Genomic DNA, 21,472 nt, shown 5'->3' on the forward strand with positions numbered 1-21,472 from the left:
TAGGAGACTGGCTATCCCTCCACCACCACCCCCCCCAATCTTGTGTCAAATTGCCTCCAGAAACATCACAGAAAAAAAACAGCGGGGATTTGTTCCAGCAGAAAGAGTCTGCAGGCATTCTTTGGATTCACATTTCGTTCGGTCAACAGCGCTATCAGTTGCAGGGTAAAAGTCTCGGGATTTGAGCATGCAGTCGGAGCCCAGAGGCAGTGTCCAAATGGTGCTGATTTCAGAAGAAATGGTGAATAAATAGATTGATTATCTGTTTCGGTTAATGTGAAAAGTTTCAGTGCAGTTTTTCATCAAATTTATCCACTCTAAATTTGGTAGGGTAGTACCATTGCAACGTTAATGGGCTAGAAATATTACCAACATATCACCAAGAACAATGGTTGAATTGTGCAGAGTCAAACAGTCATAGAGTTGTACAGCATGGAAACAGACCCTTCAGTCCAACTCGTCTATGTCAACCAGACACCTTAAATTAATCTAGTCCCATTTACCAACCTTAGGCCCATAAACCTCCAAACCCTTCCTATTTGGGTACCCATCCAGATGTCTTTTAAATGTTGTCATTGTACCGGCCTCCACCACTTCCTCTGGCAGCTCATTCCATACACACACCACCCTCTGTGTGAAAAAGCTGTCCCTGACGGCCCTTTTATATCTTTCCCCTCTCACCTTAAACCTATGTCCTCTAGTTTTGGACTCCCCTACCCCAGGGAAAAGACCTTGTCTTTTCACCCTATCTATGATTTTATCAACCTCTATAAGGTCACCCCTCAGCCTCTGATGCTCCAGGGAAAATAGCCTCAGCCGACTCAACCTCAAACCTTCGAACCCCAGCAGCATCCTTGCAAATCTTTTCTGAACCCTTTCAAGTTTCACAACATCCTTCTTATAGCATGGAGACCAGAATTGAACACAGTATTCCAACAGTGGCCTAACCAAAGCCGCAGTATGACCTCCCAACTCCTGTACAGTCAGGAACATTGATTGCATCAATCTATATGACAGGCCATTTCTTGGTGTGTATATGGAATGAGCTGCCGTAGGAAGTGGTGGAGGCTGGTACAATGACAACCAGCTGTTCACACTTTTGGCACAATCCCCCAGCTATTACTGAGGAGAAAAATGACTGGTTTGGATGTGCTGTTGTGGTGTTTGATGCCTATGTTGATGGCAGACTACTTGGGTTTCTTTTTCCCAGTTTGGTGTAGCAACCTTTGATCCAATGAAATGACATGCTCAGAGGCCAGTTAAAACTCAACCATATTTCAATGTTGGCAGTTGACCAGACTGGGAAAGGGCAGGAGGATACCTTCCTTTATTGACCCAACGGATTTTATATTAATACAGAGGATGACCCGACCCGGGGCATACTTATTGTTCCAGTCTCATCAGCTTACAGCATTTTCATTTTCATGTTGCCATAGCGGGATTTTACTCATATCGCTGTCTATGGGCCAATGGACCAAGGAGTGGCAGATGGAGTTTTATTTAGATGAATATGAGGTCGGGCAAATAAGGGCAGGGCTTATACCCTTAATGGTAGGGTCGTGGGGTGTATTGCTGAACAAAGTGGCCTTGGAGTGCAGGTTCATAGCTGCTTGAAAGTGGAGTTGCAGGTAGACAGGGTGGTGAAGGAGGCGTTTGGTACACTTGCCTTTATTGGCCAGCGCATTGTGTACAGGGGTTGGGATGTCATGTTGCGGCTGTCTTTATAACTCAAACCCTCCTTTCCTAGCAATATCCTAGTAAATCTTTTGTGAGTCCTCTCCAATGTAATAACACCCTCCCTATAGCAGGGTGACCAGAACTGGACACAGTGCTCCAGAAGAGGCCTCACCAATGTCCTGGACAACCTCAACATGACCTTCAACTCCTATACTCAAAGATCTGAGCAATGAAGGCAAGCATGCTAAACACCTTCTTAACCACATTGTCTAAATGTGATGCAAATGTCGTAAAATTATGTGCCTGAACCCCTAGATCTTCCTATTATAAATCATACCTCAGGACCCAACCATTAATTGTATAAGTCCTGCCCTTTTTTTGTTTTACCAAAGTACCTGTGCAAATTAAACTCCATCTGCCACTCCTCAGCACATTGACCCTATTGATAGACAATGCTGTCAACAGCCTTACCAAGTGGCACTTACCCAGCAATAACTTGCTCAATTTGGGTTCCGCCAGGGCCACTCAGCTCCTGATCTCACTACAGCCTTTGTTCAAACATGGATAAAAGAGTTGAATTCCAGAGGGGAGGGGAGAGTGACAGCCCTTGACATCAAGGCTGCATTTGACCAAGTGAGGCATCGTGGAGCCCTAGCAAAACTGGAATCAGTGGGTGTCAGGGGGCAAACTCTCCACTGGCTGGAGTCGTGCCTGGCACATAGGTAGATGGTTGTCGTTGTTGGAGATCAATCATCTCAGCTCCAGGGCATCTCTGCAGGAGTTCCTCAGGGTAGTGTCCTCGGCCCAACCATCTTCAGCTGCTTCATCAATGACCTTCCCTCCATCATCAGGTCAGAAGTGGGGATGTTCGCTGATGGCTGTACAACGTTCAGCTTCATTTGCAACTCTTCAGAGACAGAACTAGTCCATGTCCAAATGCAGCAAGGCCTGGTCAACGTTTGGTCCTGGACAGATAAGTGGTATGTGCCACTTTTGCACAGCACACAAGCTCCCTCCAAGAAGCACACCTTCCTGAATTGGAAACATGCCAGCATTCCTTCAGTGTTGTAGCGTCAAAATCCTGGAAACCTAATGGCATTGTGGATGTCCCTGTGGACTGCAGTGGTTCAAGAAGGTAGCTTACCAACACCCTCACGTCTTTCCTGAAGAAGGGCTAATGCCCGAAACGTCGATTCTCCTGTTCCCTGGATGCTGCCTGACCTGCTGCGTTTTTCCAGCAACACATTTCCAGCTCTGATCTCCAGCATCTGTAGTCCTCACTTTCTCCTTCTCAAGATAAACCAGGGATGAGCAACAAATGCTGGCCCAGCCAGTGACAAACAATCATTAATAAAAAGAAACACAGGCAGTATTGCTTGATTCAAGGAACCACATTAGTTGACCTCTCCATGAATCCTGGCTATACCCTCTGTGGGATCTTAAAACTCTCTTCAAGACAAATACACAAATCTGGGCACTATCCTGTTACTGTGGCCTAGCTAACAACATGTATAACTCTTCTGCATACATTTCTATACTCTGTTCAGACATGCTATGATCCGCCTCTATTGTATGTGGGATTTGGACCTGGCTTTTCTAGCTCAAAGATAGGGACACTACCGCTGTGCCATAAGACCCCATCTCACGTTGCCATTGTACTTGGTCCCTTGGGTCGCATTCCGTTTTTCAACAACTCTTCTATGAAGAAGCGTGTTCGTAACGGACTCCATCCATTTCTGATTCACCATCACTTCATGGATGTGATTGGTCAAAATCCAGTTTGTGGGATCTCACTGTGTGAAAACTTCCTGCCCTGTTTCCCTCCATCATGACAATGGTCCCACCTTAGAAAGGGTTCATTGACTGTCAGGCATCCCTGGATGGCTCAAAGCAAAACTGGGATCAAAGCTCTTCTCTACAAACCGTGTCAAATTCCCAACAGAGATCACTGAGAGAATGTTCTGCCCACGTCCTTTGTCCTGGCTCAGCAAGGTCACTGATGTGATCATGTTGGAATGTCACATGTTGTGTATGTCTCCAAGGTACAGTCACTATTTGGTCTGGAATCTATGCATTAACACAACAGTAACCAGTGAGGACAAAATTAGATATAGAATCATAGAGTCAGAGAGATGTACAGCATGGAAACAGACCCTTCAGTCCAATTCGTCCATGCCGACCAGGTATCCGAAATTAATCTAGTTCCATTTGTCAGCTTGTGGCCCATATCCCTCTAAACCCTTCCTATTCATATACCCACCCAGATGCCTTTTAAATGTTGTAATTGTACCAGCCTCCACCACTTCCTCTGGCAGCTCATTCCATACACGCACCACCCTCTCCATGGAAAAGTTGCCCCTTAGATCCCTTTTAACTCTTTCCCCTCCCACCTTAAACCTATGCCCTCTAGTTTTGGACTCCCACACCCCAGGGAAAAGACCTTTGCTATTCGCCCTATCTATGCCCCCCATGATTTTATAAACCCCTATAAGGTCACCCCTCAGCCTCCGATGCTCCAGGGAAAACAGCCCCAGCATATTCAGCCTCACCCTGTAAGTTAAACCCTCCAATCCTGGCAACATCCTTGCAAATCTTTTCTGAATCATTTCAAGTTTTACAACATCTTTCCTAAAAGTGGGAGACGAGAATTAAATGCAGTATTCCTAACCAATCTCTTGTACACCGAGCTGGAAGTTTTTGTTGCAAACGTTTCGTCCCCTGTCTAGGTGACATCATCAGTGCTTGGGAGCCTCCTGCGAAGCGCTTCTTTGATGTTTCCTCCGGTGTTTATAGTGGTCTGTCCCTGCCGCTTCCGGTTGTCAGTTTCAGCTGTCCGCTGTAGTGGTTGGTATATTGGGTCCAGGTCGATGTGTTTGTTGATGGAGTTTGTGGATGAATGCCATGCCTCTAGGAATTCCCTGGCTGTTCTCTGTCTGGCTTGCCCTATGATAGTAGTGTTGTCCCAGTCAAATTCATGTTGCTTGTTGTCTGCGTGTGTGGCTACTAAGGATAGCTGGTCGTGTCGTTTCGTGGCTAGTTGGTGTTCATGGATGCGGATTGTTAGCTGTCTTCCTGTTTGTCCTATGTAGTGTTTTGTGCAGTCCTTGCATGGTATTTTGTACACTACATTAGTTTTGCTCATGTTGGGTATCAGGTCCTTCGTTCTGGTGAGTTGTTGTCTGAGCGTGGCTGTTGGTTTGTGTGCCGTTATGAGTCCTAGGGGTCGCAGTAGTCTGGCTGTCAGTTCCGAGATGCTCCTGATGTACGGTAGTGTGGCTAGTCCTTAGTAGCCACACACGCAGACAACAAGCAACATGAATTTGACTGGGACAACACTACTATCATAGGGCAAGCCAGACAGAGAACAGCCAGGGAATTCCTAGAGGCATGGCATTCATCCACAAACTCCATCAACAAACACATCGACCTGGACCCAATATACCAACCACTACAGCGGACAGCTGAAACTGACAACCGGAAGCGGCAGGGACAGACCACTATAAACACCGGAGGAAACATCAAAGAAGCGCTTCGCAGGAGGCTCCCAAGCACTGATGATGTCGCCTAGCCAGGGGACGAAATGTTTGCAACAAAAACTTCCAGCTCGGCGAACAGAACCACAACAACGAGCACCCGAGCTACAAATCTTCGCACAAACTTTGAATCTCTTGTACAACTGTAACATGACCTCCCAACTCCTATATTCAATGCACTGACCAATAAAGACAAATGTGTCAAAGGCCTTCTTCATTATCCTAACTACCTGTGACTCCATCTTGAAGGAACTATGAACCTGCACTCCAAGGTCTCTTTGTTCAGCAACATCCATAGTGACCTTACCATTGTGTGTATAAGTCCTTCCCTGATTTGCTTTTCCAAAATGCAGGACCTCACATTGATCTAATTTAACCTCCATCTGCCACTCCTTGACCCATCAGCCCATCTGATCAAGGTCTCGTTGTACTCTGAGATAACTTGGTCCCATTGTACTCTGCGATAATTCGGCTTGTATTGGGATATACTCTGAGGGCACTCGGATTGCCTGTGGCCTCATTTGCTTGAAATATACAATGAAAGAGCTGGAAGGATGTCTCTACAGTATTTGCAGTTGCTATAAAAAGGTTGAGTGAGCTCCGCATTCAATAGATTCATTTCAGCGCTGTTATACGTCAGAGCGCGGGGTGAGAATCAGTGAATTAACACAGACAAAGTCATGTGGACTAGGAAAAAGCTATATAGGAGGGTGCCCAGAGTTGGTATGAGTCCAGTTTTGTTGTACAGAAATCTCCAAAGGATAAATTACACTTGAGAAAGAGAAACCTGCATTTATACTGTTGGAATGTAGAGTTGAGGTCGAAACCAGATCATATCATATCAAGGATATGGGACAGGTACAGGAAATTGGCATTAGCGCACTGAGTGATACTTATTCCAGTCCAGACTTGATGGGCCTAAGGGCCTTTTTTGCGCTGTATGAACCTATAATCATAACAATGTTGCAATGGCTGAGTTAGCTTGTTTGAATTGTTGAGAGAGAAATATTAGCGAGGGCACCAAGAACAGATCCTTCTTTGATTAGTGCAACGGGATCTTTTACAATCACCAGAGCAGGAAGACGAGCCCTCAGTTTAATCCCTCACCTAAAAATGCGCCATCTCTGACAATAGTCTCTCAGCAAAGAACTCAGGGAGCATCAGCCGAGGTGACGTGGCTGTGGGATGTGAAGCCACAATGTTCTGACTTGGATGCTGCTGACTGAGTGACAGCTGGTACTGTCACGTTGTCTGTCCATCTGAGAAGGTTGCAGTGTGGGCCTAAGGCCTTCCTGTCAGTCCCCAGCTTCACAGTTGGGACGGTGTTGGGAATGGACGATGCATGCTTGCCCTCCCCGAGTGGGACACGAAACGTTCCCCTGTCCTCTCAAAAATCCGGGGCCCTTTTTGGTGGGCATGCCGGTGGCCCTTAATTGTGAAACTCTTCCTGACATGTTGCCTCAGCAAAGAATACATGAGCGGCCTTGACCAATACCACGGAGCCTACCTCCCACACGGCTGACGATCGCCGGCCTCCCTTCGACGATATTCGAGGTCAGTTGTTAACGTGCCGCTCCACCCTCCTTGCTTCTCGTTGCATTTACTTTCTCCATGTTTCTCTTCCCGCAGACTGCTTCCCGCCACGCATCCGCCTCCAGCCCGGAGGGCGAGACGCTCTGGACTGGCGCCACCTCTACCGTCTTCACTCCGCGATCAGCTGGCGGGATCTGAGACTTGAGCAGGGTGAGTCGAGCTTCCGCACCCCCCACATTTCTCTCTTCCTTTCCTCACCCCTTGACTCCCCCCTCCCCACTCCCCCACCTCTCCTGGGGTCATTCGCAAAGCCCCTTGCCCTTGCTGATGGACATCTACCAGCCGTTAGCCCAGACCCTTTGGGTTAATGAACCTGTCGGATTCAGCCGAAGATTTATCAGGACACACATCCCCTTCCTCTTTACCCACTCTCCCCCAAAATCAATTCGTATGGAGCCCCAGACAATGCTGAAGCTGATTGTCACGGGCATCAATTTCCTCATAGAATTCAAGTGAGTCAAGGCTTCAGAACTGGCTGTTCCTACATGGCGCAGTATCATCGCATGTGGTGCTTTACTCATTGAGTGGAAACTAAATTGTCCTCACTACAGTGTGCATCCCCATCACCCAATCTGCACCTTGCCTATCTCCTCCCTCCCCATTAAATAGATAATGTTCTTGATTTGGTTTATTGTTGTCATACGTACCTCAGTACAGTGAAAAGTCTTGCCGGTACAGACAGACCATAACAGCCAAAGGTCATAGGGTGATCGAACAGGACGAGGAATACAAAGGTAATGGCTGCAGAGAAGGTGCCCAAAGAGCAAGGTCAACATTAGCTTTGAAATTTGAGAGGACCATTCAGCGTTCCAATAGGAGCGGTGAAGAAGCCATTCTTGAACCTGTTGGTTTGTGTTTCTAAGCTTCGGTATTTTCTACGGAAGAGGTTATCACCAGGGTGGGAGGGGTCTTTGATGATGTTGGCTGCCTTCCCGAGGCAGTGAGAAAGTGTAGATGGAGTCAATGGATGGAAGGTTGGCTTGCATCATGATCTGGATTGTGTTCACAACTCTCCGTAGTATCTTACTGTCCTGGGCAGAGCGGTCGCTGTACCAAGCCGCGATGCGTACAGACAGGATATTGGTGGTGAGTGTGGCTTGCTCAGATATGTTAACGTCACATCAGACAAGTAAACGTCTCGTTCACACTGACAAGATCAGATCGATTTCTGTGGCATTGATTTGGCAATCCTTCACTTCGAGGTTAACAGCTTCTGAAGCCAAGTTTCTGCTGTATCATGGAGGCAGATCATAGAATCCCTACAGTGTGGAAATAGGCCATTTGGCTCAAGTCCACACCGACCCTCCGAAGAGTCACCCACTCAGACCCATTCTCCTACCCTATTACTCTACATTTACCCCTGACTAATGCACCCAACCTACATATCCCTGAACACTGCCGGCAATTTAGCATGGCCCATTCACCTAACCAGCACATCTTTGGACTGTGGGAGGAAACCGGAGCACCCGGAGGAAACCCACGCAGACACAGGGAGAGCATACAAACTCCACACAGACAGTTGCCCGAGGCTGGAATCAAACCCAGGTCCCTGGTGCTGTGAGGCAGCAGTGCTAATCACTAAGCCACTGTGCCATGAGATGTGTCGGCCATTTTCCTGGATTAGTAATCGTGAACGCCAAACCAATGTTCTGGGAACAATCCTGAAACAGCATCAAGCTGGATTCGAAACACTAACTTTGTTTCTCTTTCCAGAGATGCTGGCAGACCCGCTGAGTTTACCTAGCATTTCTCTGTTTTTATTTCTATTTTTTGGGACATGGGTTTGACTTCTCTGTGTGGCAGATGGTGAGCTTTAAACTCAACAGGAACCTGAAATTTAAAAAAAAAGTTCTAATGGTGACCATTGTCAATAGTCATCAAAACCCTGTTTGGTTCACTAATGCCTTCTGGCCTACACGCAACTCCACACCCACAAAGCAATGTGGTTGCTATGGGCAATTAGGGATGGGCAATAAATGTTGGCTTGGCCAAGGACAGGCCATATCCCATGTATACATTTTAATAAAAAGCCTCAGACTGCGGTTGAGGACAAAACACTGAATGTTTTCAAGAATGAGTCAGATATAGTTCTTAGGGCGAAAGGAATCAAAGGGCATGAGGAGAAAGAAGGAACAGTGAACTCAGTTGGATGATCAGCCATAGTTATATTGAATGGTGTAGCAGGCTAGATGGGCCAAATGGCCTACTCTTGTTCCTATTTTCAACATTTCTACTTTTCTGATCTCAGTCGGTTCCCACATTCAAACCTCATCTTGCACAGTTCCCTCATCGATATCTTACAGATCATTTATGAGTTTGCCTAGTTGGATTGTCACTGTCCCCCGTTGGAGTGCCAGCGGAGTGGTTTGGGTGGGGGGGAGGCTACAAACTGCCCATTTTCCTCGTACTTGTCCCTCAGTTATTTAACCTTGGCGATGACATCAGCTGCTTTGCAGGAAGACCAGTCCTCCTTTCTCAGGGCAAAGTACTCCGCCCCCTCCATAGAGAGCTGTCCGTCAGGTGGGCGCTACCACTGTGGGCTCCATCAGCTCCAGTCGAAAGCAATGGCCATTGTCAACTTACCACACTGAGGGGGAGCAAGCTAAGTCCAGGATCTCAGTGAGGGGAATAGAGGGGCCGATACAAGAGGTCCCTCTTGATTCATTGAGTGAGAGTAGACCAGGAATTGGAATTAAACACGGTGGAGATGTATTGACACCCGAGCCCCCTGACCAATCCTGTGTCTGGGGACAAAGAGGGTGGTTAGTCATTCAGTACTGAACGGTGGAATTGTGAGGGAAATGGATAAACACTGCGGAATTGTACTTTGATGGACTTGTGGATCTGAGCAAGGAACTGTCTATCCATCACCCCACTAGCTTTAATCCCAGCTATTGGCAGGTCTGGGGACAGACTGGTTACTCTTTCCTACTTCTGTCCTTTCTAATCACTGTGACTCTGAAAAGGGCAATAACGCATAAACGAGCAGGACAAAATGTGAAGAGAACTACATTTAATTCTCCCAATACTTGCAATCTTGCAATGCCTTTGTGTTTCTCACCTCTGACATTGATTGTCAGTAGATAATTTGGTTTTTAATTGAGTGATCTTGAATAGATATATATGCATCAAATCATACAAAATCGTCTCTCACTAACTTGATTGAGTATTTTGAACAAGTAACAAAGAAGATTGATAAGGGTAGAGTGGTCGATGTGATCTATGTGGACTTAAGTATGGCATTCAACAAGGTTCCTCATGGTGGACTGGTTTGCAAGGTTAGATCACTTGGAATACAGGGAGAACTAGCCATTTGGATATAGAACTGGCTCGAAGGCAGAAGACAGAGGGTAGTGGTGGAGGGTTGTTTTTCAGACTGGAGGCCTGTGACCAGTGGAGTGCCACAAGGATCAGTGCTGGGTCCTCTATTTTCGTCATTTATATAAATGATTTGGATGTGAGCATAAGAAGTATAGTTAGTAAGTTTGCAGATGACACCAAAATTGGAGGTGTAATGGACAGCAAAGAAGGTTACCTCAGATTACAACAAGATCTGGACCAGATGGGCCAATGGGCTGAGAAATGGCAGATGGAGTTTAGTTCAGATAAATGCGAGGTGCTGCATTTTGGAAAATCAAATCATAGCAGGACTTATACACTTAACGGTAAGGTCCTTGGGAGTGTTGCTGCACAGAGACCTTGGAGTGCAGGTTCATAGCTCATTGAAAGTGGAATCACAGGTCGATAGGATAGTGAAGAAGGTGTTTGGTATGCTTTCCTTTATTGGTCAGAGTATTGAGTACAGGAGTTTGGAGGTCATGTTGCGGCTGTACAGGACATTAGTTAGTCCACTTTTGGAGTATTGCATGCAATTCTGCTCTTCCTCCTGTAGAAAAGACATTGTGAAACTTGAAAAAATTTAGAAAAGATTTACAAGGATGTTGCCAGGGTTGGTGGGTTTGAGCTACAGGGAGAGGCTGAACAGGCTGGGGCTGTTTTCCCTGGAGCATTGGAGGCTGAGGGGTGACCTTATAGAGGTTTACAAAATTATGAGGGGCATGGATAGGATAAATAGTCAAGGACTCCAGGGTGGAGAAGTCCAAACCTAAAGGCTTAGGGTTAAGATGAGAGGGGAAAGATATAAAAGATATAAAAGCGACCTAAGGGACAACCTTTTCATGCAGAGGGTGGTACGTGTATGGAATGAGCTGCCAGAGGAAGTGGTGGAGGCTGGTACAATTACAACATTTAAAAGGCATCTGGGTGGATATGTACAGAGGAAGGGTTTAGAGGGATATTGGCCAAATACTGACAAATGGGATTAGATTTATAAAGGATAGACGAGGTGGACTGAAGGATCTGTTTCTGTGCTGTATATCTCTACGACTATGACTCTTTTTCTAACTTGGTGCTGCTAACAGCCAGGAATCTGTAGGAAGCCTATTTCATAGCGTGCACCGTGACTGTGCAGATAGAACGCTTAGTTCACATGCTATAACAACCAAGCAGCATTCCTTAATCCCAGCTGCTAATGAAGAGACTGCTTAATGGGGTTTAATAGGGTGCCTGCTTCGAGTTAACATCCAGTGATCACTGCACTGCAGGCTTTTTCTGATCAAATGTCATATGCAGCACAATATTTTGTGCTTTGTGTCCAGTTTGGGAGAGTGAGCTTGGACAAGACCTTCAAGACTTTAAGAAAACAACTGATCACTTGGGTCTTGCTGTCCAATTGTTCCTTGGATCTGTAAGGTCTGCTGGTGCTGTGGACTGACCTTGTTCTCAGTGCGTTCGAAGGGATAGTGATGCCTTGCAAAGCTGTTGTTTTATCCATGAGTGCCCACCATGAGTGCCCACTCCATCCCTGTGTTATGGGTATGGTACAGGGAAGAGGAGGAGTATTGCAGGAAATGGTTCAAATCCCACCAGAGTCGATGAATCTGTATTAGAAGCTAGACTCAACAACGGTGACTATGTAACCCATCTAGGTAGCTGTTACACTTTAGGGAAGGAAATCTGCCACCCTTACCCAGTCTAGGGGACAGAAAAAATTTACAGATGCTGGCATCCATAGTAGACAGGCAGGAGGCTGGAAGAGCACAGCAAGCCAGGCAGCATCAGGAGGTGGAGAAGTCAACGTTTTGGGTATAACCCTTTTTTCAGGACTCTCCTGATGAAGGGTCCTGACCCAAAATACTGACTTCTCCACATGCTGATGCTGCCTTGCTTGCTGTGTTCCTCCAGCCTCCTGTTTCTCTACCCTTACCCAGTCTGGCCTACATGTGATGACTCTTCCCTCTACACAGCCACCCGGTTCAAAGCCCACATCCTGTCAATGGATGAAAATAGTCCCGTTTCTCAAACAGGACAGAATGGGCTTTGGCCAGTCTCAAGATGACACTATTTACTGTGCACACATTGCCAATGTATGTGTATGTGTGTGAGAGAGAGAGAGAGAGAGAGAGCACGGGTATATGTGCGAGTGAGTGGGCGTGTGAGTGTGTGTGTGAATGCATGTGTATGTATGCGACTCTGTGTGTGTGTGTTTGTGTGTGTCTGTTTGTGTACGTGCGTGTGTATGTTTGTGTGTGTTTGCATGTTTGTGCATGAGTGTATGTTTGTGCGCGTGTATGTGTGTGTTTGTGTGTGTATGTGTGTATGTATGTTTGTTTGTGTGTGTGTATGTTTGTGTGTGTATGTATTTTTGAATGTGTTTGTATGTTTGTGTGTGTATGTGTATGTTTGTCTGTGTGTATGTGTATGTTTGTGTGTATGTATGTTTGTGTGTGTGCATGTTTGTGTGTGTGAATATGTGTGTGTGTGTATGTGTCTGTATGTGTATGTTTGTATGTGTGTATGTAAGTTTGTGTGTGTTCATGTTTGTGTGTGTATGTGTGTCTGCATGTTTGTGTGTGTGTACTTATGTGTGTGTGCATGTTTGTGTGTGTGTATGTGTGTGTGCATGTTTGTGTGTGTGTACGTATGTGTGTGCATGTTTGTGTGTGTGTATGTGTGTGTGCATGTTTGTGTGTGTATGTATGTGTGTGTGCATGTTTGTGTGTGTGTGTATGTATGTGTGTGCATGTTTGTGTGTGTATGTATGTGTGTGTGTGCATGTTTGTGTGTGTGTATGTATGTGTGTGCATGTTTGAGTGTGCGTGTATGTATGTTTGTGTGTATGTGTGTGTATGTATGTTTGTGTGTGAATGTATGTTTGTGTGTGTATGTGTGTGTACGTGTGTGTGTATGTTTGTGTGTGTATGTGTGTGCTTGTGAGTGTATGTTTGTGTGTGTGTATGTGTATGTTTGTGTGTGTGTATGAATGTTTGTGTGTGTGCATGTTTGTGTGCATTCGTATGTGGATATCTGTGTGTGTATGTTTGTGTGTGTGCATGCCTGTGTGTGTTTGTGTGTGTGTATGTGTGTGTACATGTTTGTGTGTATGTGTGTATGTATGTGTGTGTGCATGTTTATGTGTGTGTGCATGTTTGTGTGTGTGTATGTGTGTGTGCATGTTTGTGTGTGTATGTATGTGTGTGTGCATGTTTGCGTGTGTGTGTGTATGTATGTGTGTTCATGTTTGTGTGTGTATGTATGTGTGTGTGCATGTTTGTGTGTATGTGCATGTTTGTGTGTGTGTATGTATGTGTGTGCATGTTTGAGTGTGTGTGTATATTTGTGTGTGAATGTATGTTTGTGTGTGTATGTGTGTGTGTACGTGTGTGTGTGTATGTGTGTGTTTGTGTGTATGTATGTTTGTGTGTGTGCATGTTTGTGTGTGTGAATATGTGTGTGTGTGTATGTGTCTGTATGTGTATGTTTGTATGTGTGTATGTAAGTTTGTGTGTGTTCATGTTTGTGTGTGTATGTGTGTCTGCATGTTTGTGTGTGTGTACTTATGTGTGTGTGCATGTTTGTGTGTGTGTATGTTTGTGTGTGTGTATTGTGTGTGTATGTGTGTGCTTGAGAGTGTACGTTTGTGTGTGTGTATGTGTATGTTTGTGTGTGTGTATGAATGTTTGTGTGTGTGCATGTTTGTGTGCATTCGTATGTGGATATGTGTGTGTGTATGTGTATGTTTGTGTGTGTGCATGCCTGTGTGTGTTTGTGTGTGTGTATGTGTGTGTACATGTTTGTGTGTATGTATGTGTGTATGTATGTGTGTGTGTGCATGTTTATGTGTGTGTGCATGTTTGTGTGTGTGTATGTGTGTGTGCATGTTTGTGTGTGTGTATGTGTGCGTGCATGTTTGTGTGTGTGGATGTATGTGTATATGCATGTTTGTGTGTGTGTGTGTATGCATGTGTGTGTGCATGTTTGTGTGTGTGTGCATGTTTGTGTGAGTGTATGTGTGTGCATGTCTGTGTGTATGTATGTGTGTGCATGTTTGTGTATGTGTGTGTGCATGTTTGTGTGTGCATGTATGTGTGTGTGTATGTGTGTGTGCATGTTTGTGTGTGTATGTATGTGTGTGCATGTTTGTGTGTATGTATGTGTGTGTACATGTTTGTGTGTGTACGTATGTGTGTGTATGTTTGTGTGTGTGTGCATGTTTGTGTGTGTATGTATGTGTGTGCATGTTTGTGTGTGTGCATGTGTGTGTGTGTATATGTGGGTGCATGTTTGTGTGTGTGGATGTATGTGTGTATGCATGTTTGTGTGTGTGTATGCATGTGCGTGCATGTTTGTGTGTGTGCATGTTTGTGTGTGTGTATGTGTGTGCATGTTTGTGTGTGTATGTATGTGTGTGTGTATGTGTGTGTGCATGTTTGTGTGTGTGCATGTTTGTTTGTGCGTGTATGTGTGTGTGCATGTTTGTGTGTGTGTGCATGTTTGTGTGTGTGCATGTTTGTGTGTGCGTGTATGTGTGTGTGCATGTTCGTGTTTGTGTATGTATGTGTGTGTACATGTTTGTGTGTTTATGTATGTGTGTGCATGTTTGTGTGTGTGTACATGCTTGTGTGTGTGTATGTATGTGTGTGCATGTTTGTGTGTGTGCATGTTTTGTGTGTGTGTGTATGTGTGGATGCATGTTTTTGTGTATGGAGGTATGTGTGTATGCATGTTTGTGTGTGTGTGTGCATGTTTGTGTGTGTTTGTGCATGTTTGTGTGTGTATGTGTGTGCATGTTTGTATGTGTCTGTATGCGTGTGCATGTTTGTGTGTGTGTATGTGTGTGTATGTTTGTGTGTGTGCATGTTTGTGTATGTGTGTCTGTGTGTGTATGCATGTTTGTGTGTGTATGTGTGTGCATGTTTGTGTGTGTATGTATGTGTGTGTGTATGTGTGTGTGTGCATGTTTGTGTGTGTGCATGTTTGTGCGTGTATGTGTGTGTGCATGTTTGTGTGTGTGTGCATGTTTGTGTGTGTGTGTGTGCATGTTTGTGTGTATGTGTGTGTGTATGTGTGTGTGCATGTTCGTGTGTGTGTATGTATGTGTGTGTACATGTTTGTGTGCGTATGTATGTGTGTGCATGTTTGTGTGTATGTATGTGTGTGTGCATGTTCGTGTGTGTGTATGTATGTGTATGTGCATGTTCGTGTGTGTATGTATGTGTGCGTACATGTTTGTGTGTATGTATGTGTGTGTGCATGTTTGTGTGTGTGCATGTTTGTGTGTGCGCATGTTTGTGTGTGTGTGTATGTATGTGTGTGTGCATGTTTGTGTGTGTATGTATGTGTGTGCATGTTTGTGTGTGTATGTATGTGTGTGCATGTTTGTGTGTGTATGTATGTGTGCGCATGTTTGTGTATGTGTATGTATGTGTGTGTGCATGTCTGTGTGTGTATGTATGTGTGTGCATGTTTGTGTGTGTATGTATGTGTGTGTGCATGTTTGTGTGTGTGTATGTACGTGTGTGTGTGCATGTTTGTATGTATGTGTGTGTGCATGTTTGTGTGTCGCTGAGTCACTGGCTATGTATTCACCACCCATGGCAACATGCCCAGCAAACTGGAAATACACACTGCCAATCATTCCTCCTTGCAGGAAATGCACACATGGGTTGCATCGGGCATTTTGACCCTAATCTCTGCCGGGTTACAAAGACTCCAGAGGCATTTCCAGGATTCCTGCTCCCATTCCCAGCATTCCCAGTTCTCCTGGGTGCGGGATAAAGGAGTGGGTACCCAGTCTACCCCCAGCCCTCCCAATGAGGGAATGGCTCATCCCACATTTGGCACAGCTTTGGGCCCGGGTTCTTGTAAATCTTTCACTCCTCCCAGGAGTCCTGAAGCTGGGAGCCTTTGGAAAGGTAAGTTCTGAATGGCTATGGCTGTGTTCCCAAACCAGCTTCCATGTCTCCCCCTTACCAAGTCATGTCCCCCTGTGACCCACATCCTACAGCTCATTTCAGCTCCTGAAGACAGCTGTAAGAACGATTCCAGTGAGGAAGAACATTCATTTTAATAAGAGCAACTTGACCTAGCCATGACATTGGAAGGGACCCCCATCTTTGCAGGTCTTGTTTAATCGTGTCAAACAAATGAGCAAAATTAGCCTTGAATAGCTGATCAAAACTAGGGGTAATAGAGAGGCCCAAATAGAGAAAGCTTCTGTGTGCCCACTTAAAGGGGAAAGCTTCTGTGTCCCCTTAGTCATTTTCGCGCAGTCGTAAAAGGATTTAAACAGTCATTTTACCATTTAACAGTAATTTTTTCCAAATAAAAACCAAAGTGGGGGGTGAAAAATTATTACTGCCTTGGGTTGGGGAGCAGAGCTCAGCAAGGCTGATCTATTCAGATCGCCGACATCTTGAATCCCCCCAAAACCTTTGTTTTTAACCTATACTTGTTGTCTTGTGAGAACTTAAATAATGTGTTATCGAGTGCTTTAATACTTTCCTACTTTAATACTTTAAGCAAGGATTGGTCCTTTTTGAGGATCTTGATGAATTCTTCTAGTTCTGTGTCCATGTGAGTTCAAATACGTCCAGCACCAACATAAATTCAGAAGGTAATATGCCAAGTGAATGCTTCACCTAATAAATCTGTTAGTGCGATTGGAAAAGAACCCCTGAAAACCAAACAAGATGTCCGAAATGTTAAATTGTTAAAATCTCGAGAAGAGCTGTTGATTAAGACAAAATTTGATTCATGTCGCTGTTAAGGAGGATTTGGCCCAGTGACAGTGATATACATCCGAGTCAGGATGGTGTGTGGCTTGAAGGGGAACCCACAGGTGGTGGTATTCCACCACACTGCTAGCACTGCCCTTACAGCTAACAGAAGTTATCCTGACTCTCTTCCCAAGCTGACAGTCTCTGAGATGGCATTTAAATACAGTTGGCTCAATGCAGAGGCATCCATTTTGGCGCTTGCCACTACCTTGCTGTTATAGCAGGTAGCCACTGGGAAGATCTTAGAGGTGCAATGAAACAGAGAGCAGCCTTGCATGTAGCAAGGTAAGGGTTAGTATTCCTGCTGACAACAGGAGACCCAACAGATTTGTTTCCAAGACAACAGCAAAGAAATCTTTTTAGTTTTTTCGGCAAATCTGAAAAGACTCACTCATAATATTTTATATATTGCATTCCAAAGCCCCTTCATCAATAAAGAACAGTTCAGCACAGGAACAGGCCCTTCGGCTCTCCAAGCCTGTGCTGACACATTTTGCCCTTCCATACTAAAACTGCCTTCACTTACAGGATCCATATCCCTCTATTCTCTTCCTATTCATGTATTCGGCCAGGTGTTTCTTGAATGCTGCTGTTGTGTCTGCTTCCACCACTTCCTCTGGCAGCATGTTCCAAGCACTGACCACCATAGCCTGAAAAACTCTTTTAAGCAACCCCCTCACACCTTAAACCTGTGTCCCGTAGTAATTGACCCCTCCACCCTGGGGAAAAAAACCTCAGACTTTCCACTCTATCCATGCCATTCACAATCTTATAAACTTCTAATAGGTCGCCCCGCAACCTCTTGTATTCCAATGAAAACAAACCCAGTCTATCCAACCTTTCTTCATCACTAAAATCCCACATACCTGGTAAACCTTTTCTGTACCCACTCCAAAACATCCTCTTCCTTCTGGTAAGTGTGGTGACCTGAACTGTACACAATATGAATTATCTTAAGGAGTCATTAGTTGGCAGTGAACACATTCCCCATTTCTGTCCACCTTTGGACATTCAGAACTATCTCTCAGGCGTGGGAATGGTTTCTTGGATCATGAACTTCAAATCCAGCCTGAACGGAGTGAACATCCCTTTCAAAGGCCGAGCCCTGGTTTCTTGCTATTAAGTGATTCATGTTTTTAGTTCTTTCTCTATTATTATCAGCGAGTGCTGCAATTTTAACAATAAGCTAGACTCTGTAAATGTCTAATGAGTCATCTCCAACATGCTAATTTTATATCGAACTTTGAGCTGTCTATTTAGTGGAGCAGCATCGCTGAATGATTTGCATTGCTCAGTGATGAACATGCATCTTCTTCTTACGTCCAGAACCCAAGTTATAAATGCCTACACATGAGCCTTACTTCAGAGTCTGACATCAGTGTGGTACTTTAACAGAGTGAACGCCGCGTTCCTATTATAAAGTCTACGCCTTTGTTTTGTGTTCTTTTCAAATTGTGGACTGGATTGAGAAACGCATGGTTTTAAAAGCTCGGCATTGCTGCAAGTATTGAACTTGATGTGCATTGTGAACACTGTTTGCTGTACCCTACAGTGTTTGCAGACAAACTAGAGTCAAAGGGATGTTTTCTTTGGTTAGCAGCTAATGGCAGATTGGTTTGCGGACTAATAACTAGTTTTCAATGACAAAAGGCCACAGCTTGGAGCTGTGAACAAAATACAGAAAAACTATTCTTATCACCATCAGCTCAGGGGCTGGCTGTGCTCTGGGTAAAAGCCTGAAGAAAATCAGTTTATCTTTCCTTATGTCAGCCATTGCTGTAAGCTGTGACTTTTATTCATAAGTCAGAAACTTTTTAATCAGTGAACCAGTCACAACCTGCATCTCTTGCAAACCAGTGGAAGCATCTGGAGAAGGAAGACTGAGGTACAGTATTCTGACCAGCACAAGAATCATAAGATTCATGGGGCCACTGAACAGCTACCCCCCGTCTTTTCTTCCATCTGTAACACCCATGTTTTATTGCCTATACGTGCTTTGTCTGTGTGTGCATGTAAAGAGGGCTTTGTAAATGGACCCGAATTTTAATTAGTGGAGTTATATGTTGGTGGTTCATAACTGTTTACCTATAGTTAGCATCGACTTATTTGTTATAAATAATCATTTTTGTCTGATCCATACTTTCTGTCAACCTGGATGCCCAAAGCAGGTCCATATTGAAATCTTTGCGTACTTTTTAGAGTCACATTTGTGATAACTCCATGAATAGTGCGGTCATGTTTCCAACATGCTACCCCAGGGAGATGTGATACTACTTACGGAGGAAGCTCAAACTAAGATGATAAATCTCGGATGGTTACTGATAAATTCCCAACTATCCACTCCACACTTCCCACAGGGAATTCAGGAGACTTCTTTATCCAGAGAGCGGTTATCACATAAAAGTCGCTACCACGAGGCATGATTGAAATCGATGGTATCGATGCCTTTAAGGGAAAGCTAAATAAATGCTTGAGAGAGAAAGGGATAGGTGGATTTTTCCATCAGGACAATTCACAAGAAATACAATTAGAGTCATAGAGTCATAGAGATGTACAGCATGGAAACAGACCTTTCGGTCCAACCCGACCATGCCGACCAGATATCCCAACCCAATATAGTCCCACCTGCCAGCACCCAGCCCATATCCCTCCAAACCCTTCCTATTCATATACCCATCCAAATGCCTCTTAATTGTTGCAATTGTACCAGCCTCCACCACATCCTCTGGCAGCTCATTCCATACACGTACCACCCTCTGTGTGAAAAAGTTGCCCCATAGGTCTCTTTTATATCTTTCCCCCTCACCCTAAACCTATGCCCTCTAGTTCTGGACTCCCCGACCCTCATGATTTTATAAACCTCTATAAGGTCACCCCTCAGCCTCCGACGCTCCAGGGAAAACAGCCCCAGCCTGTTCAGCCTCTCCCCATAGCTCAAATCCTCCAACCCTGGCAACATCCTTGTCACAATATCTTTCCGATAGGAAGGAGACCAGAATTGCATGCAATTCTGTAAAGGGAAATCAATATTTATACACTATGAGAGGAAGATGCTGATTGGCTGGCTAGTGACCTCTAACTGGGAGAGACATTGCCATGTAGAATGTACCTGTTAATGATGATCAACACTTAATTGCCAAGCTTAGACTAAATTTTAAACTAAACACTTCACTCTGATTGGTCACGGTGTCTCACTGAGAAATCCATGCAATGCCTCGACCAGTCAGAGTCAATTCGACAACCAGTCAGAAGTTACACACAATATAAATTTTCCGTTTACGTTGGTATATCTTGCACATGGTCCTGATGAGCAAAAAATGAAAAAATTCTTTCAGTGTCTGTTTGAAAGAATATTCAAATTTCATATTACAGTACAATTTTTTTTATGGATGAGAATGCTGACAGAGTACGGAGAAGTAAAATATTGAAATGATTTTGAAGCATAAATCCATTGTAGTATTAGGCTGAATGGCCTGTTTCTGTGCCTTGGAGATGTAGCCTCTGATGTCAGTTTAAACCTAGTCAGCCCTCACCTCATATCCACAAATTCATGTTCGAGGGATTATTACTTCACGATCAGTGTCTAGAACTCTGGCTGATTTTCCAAAGCCCCAGCCCATCGTCCCACCATCCTCTTTGCCTCGCGAGAAATGAAACCAAGGCTTATCTAGCTCTCTTTTTTTTCCAAGTGGGGCAGAAAAGATTGCATGATTACCACATCAAAGAAGAACAGGGTAGTCCCTCCCTGCCTCCAGGCCAACATTCATTCCGAAATCTCACCTTGCTAGCAAAATAAAAAGAAACAGATGAAACCGTCGAGGTTTGTGGAATCTTGCTGTGTGAAAAATGGCTGCCGCATTTGACCACGTTTAAACATTACTTGGCTGCAATGCACTTTGGGTGCAGTATGATTGCAAGTCTTTAGTAATGTTCCTTGAAAATGCCTGTTGGAAAGGGGGAGTTGGTCCGGGTTGGCAATGGGACCAATCACCATTTAAGGAGTGAATTAACGCCTTCCAATCCTCCAACTGGCGTCCTGGTGGTGTAGGAATAGCAATGATCCACTGTCTCCTTCCGCACATCGACAATACACTCAGGGTCTGGTCGATTTGAAAGGATAAGAGGAAGTCCCAGTGAGGACCCTGAGGTCCCAAACCTCAGAGCTTCATGATATGGTTCAGCTCCTAACTGAAGTTATGTTGTAAATTGATAACTCTGGGGAACTATGGGTGAGTTGATTAACATCAAAAGTGATACAAAATGCTACTTAGCAGTGAGTCAGTGGTAATGGCGTGTTTCAGTCGCAAGTAAAGGGAAATGGAATGTTTGAGTAATCAGTTACAGTCAGGACAAAGAATCTGATGAGAGTTAATCTTATCTGCAATCAATCCAAAGCATTTCACAGCAAATTGACTGAAATATTTCTTTCGAATTGCTACATTTTGATGATAAAATGTAGAAGTAACAGCAAAATGTTGCACTTTAACCACATTATTTCCTTCCTACTGCTTGTGTAGCAGTGCTGAATTCATTCAAATCTCCTCATTCAAC

General features: G+C 44.6%; 1 protein-coding gene across 3 annotated transcripts in view; it reads left to right on the top strand.

The window, feature by feature from the left end:
• Positions 1 to 21,472, top strand: part of LOC122558575 (RNA-binding Raly-like protein) — a 1,039,906-nt gene that overhangs the window by 474,011 nt on the left and 544,423 nt on the right. For all 3 annotated transcript variants that reach the window (XM_043707327.2, XM_043707325.2, XM_043707326.2), the window contains exon 4: positions 6,840 to 6,953. In XM_043707327.2, coding sequence (XP_043563262.2) covers positions 6,840 to 6,953 — 114 coding nt within the window. The remainder of the gene's footprint in view (positions 1 to 6,839; positions 6,954 to 21,472) is intronic.

This window comes from Chiloscyllium plagiosum, unplaced genomic scaffold, assembly GCF_037043375.1.
Source record: "Chiloscyllium plagiosum isolate Xiang-an unplaced genomic scaffold, Cpla_swu_hap1 HiC_scaffold_17, whole genome shotgun sequence".
NCBI classification, from domain to species: Eukaryota; Metazoa; Chordata; class Chondrichthyes; order Orectolobiformes; family Hemiscylliidae; genus Chiloscyllium; species Chiloscyllium plagiosum.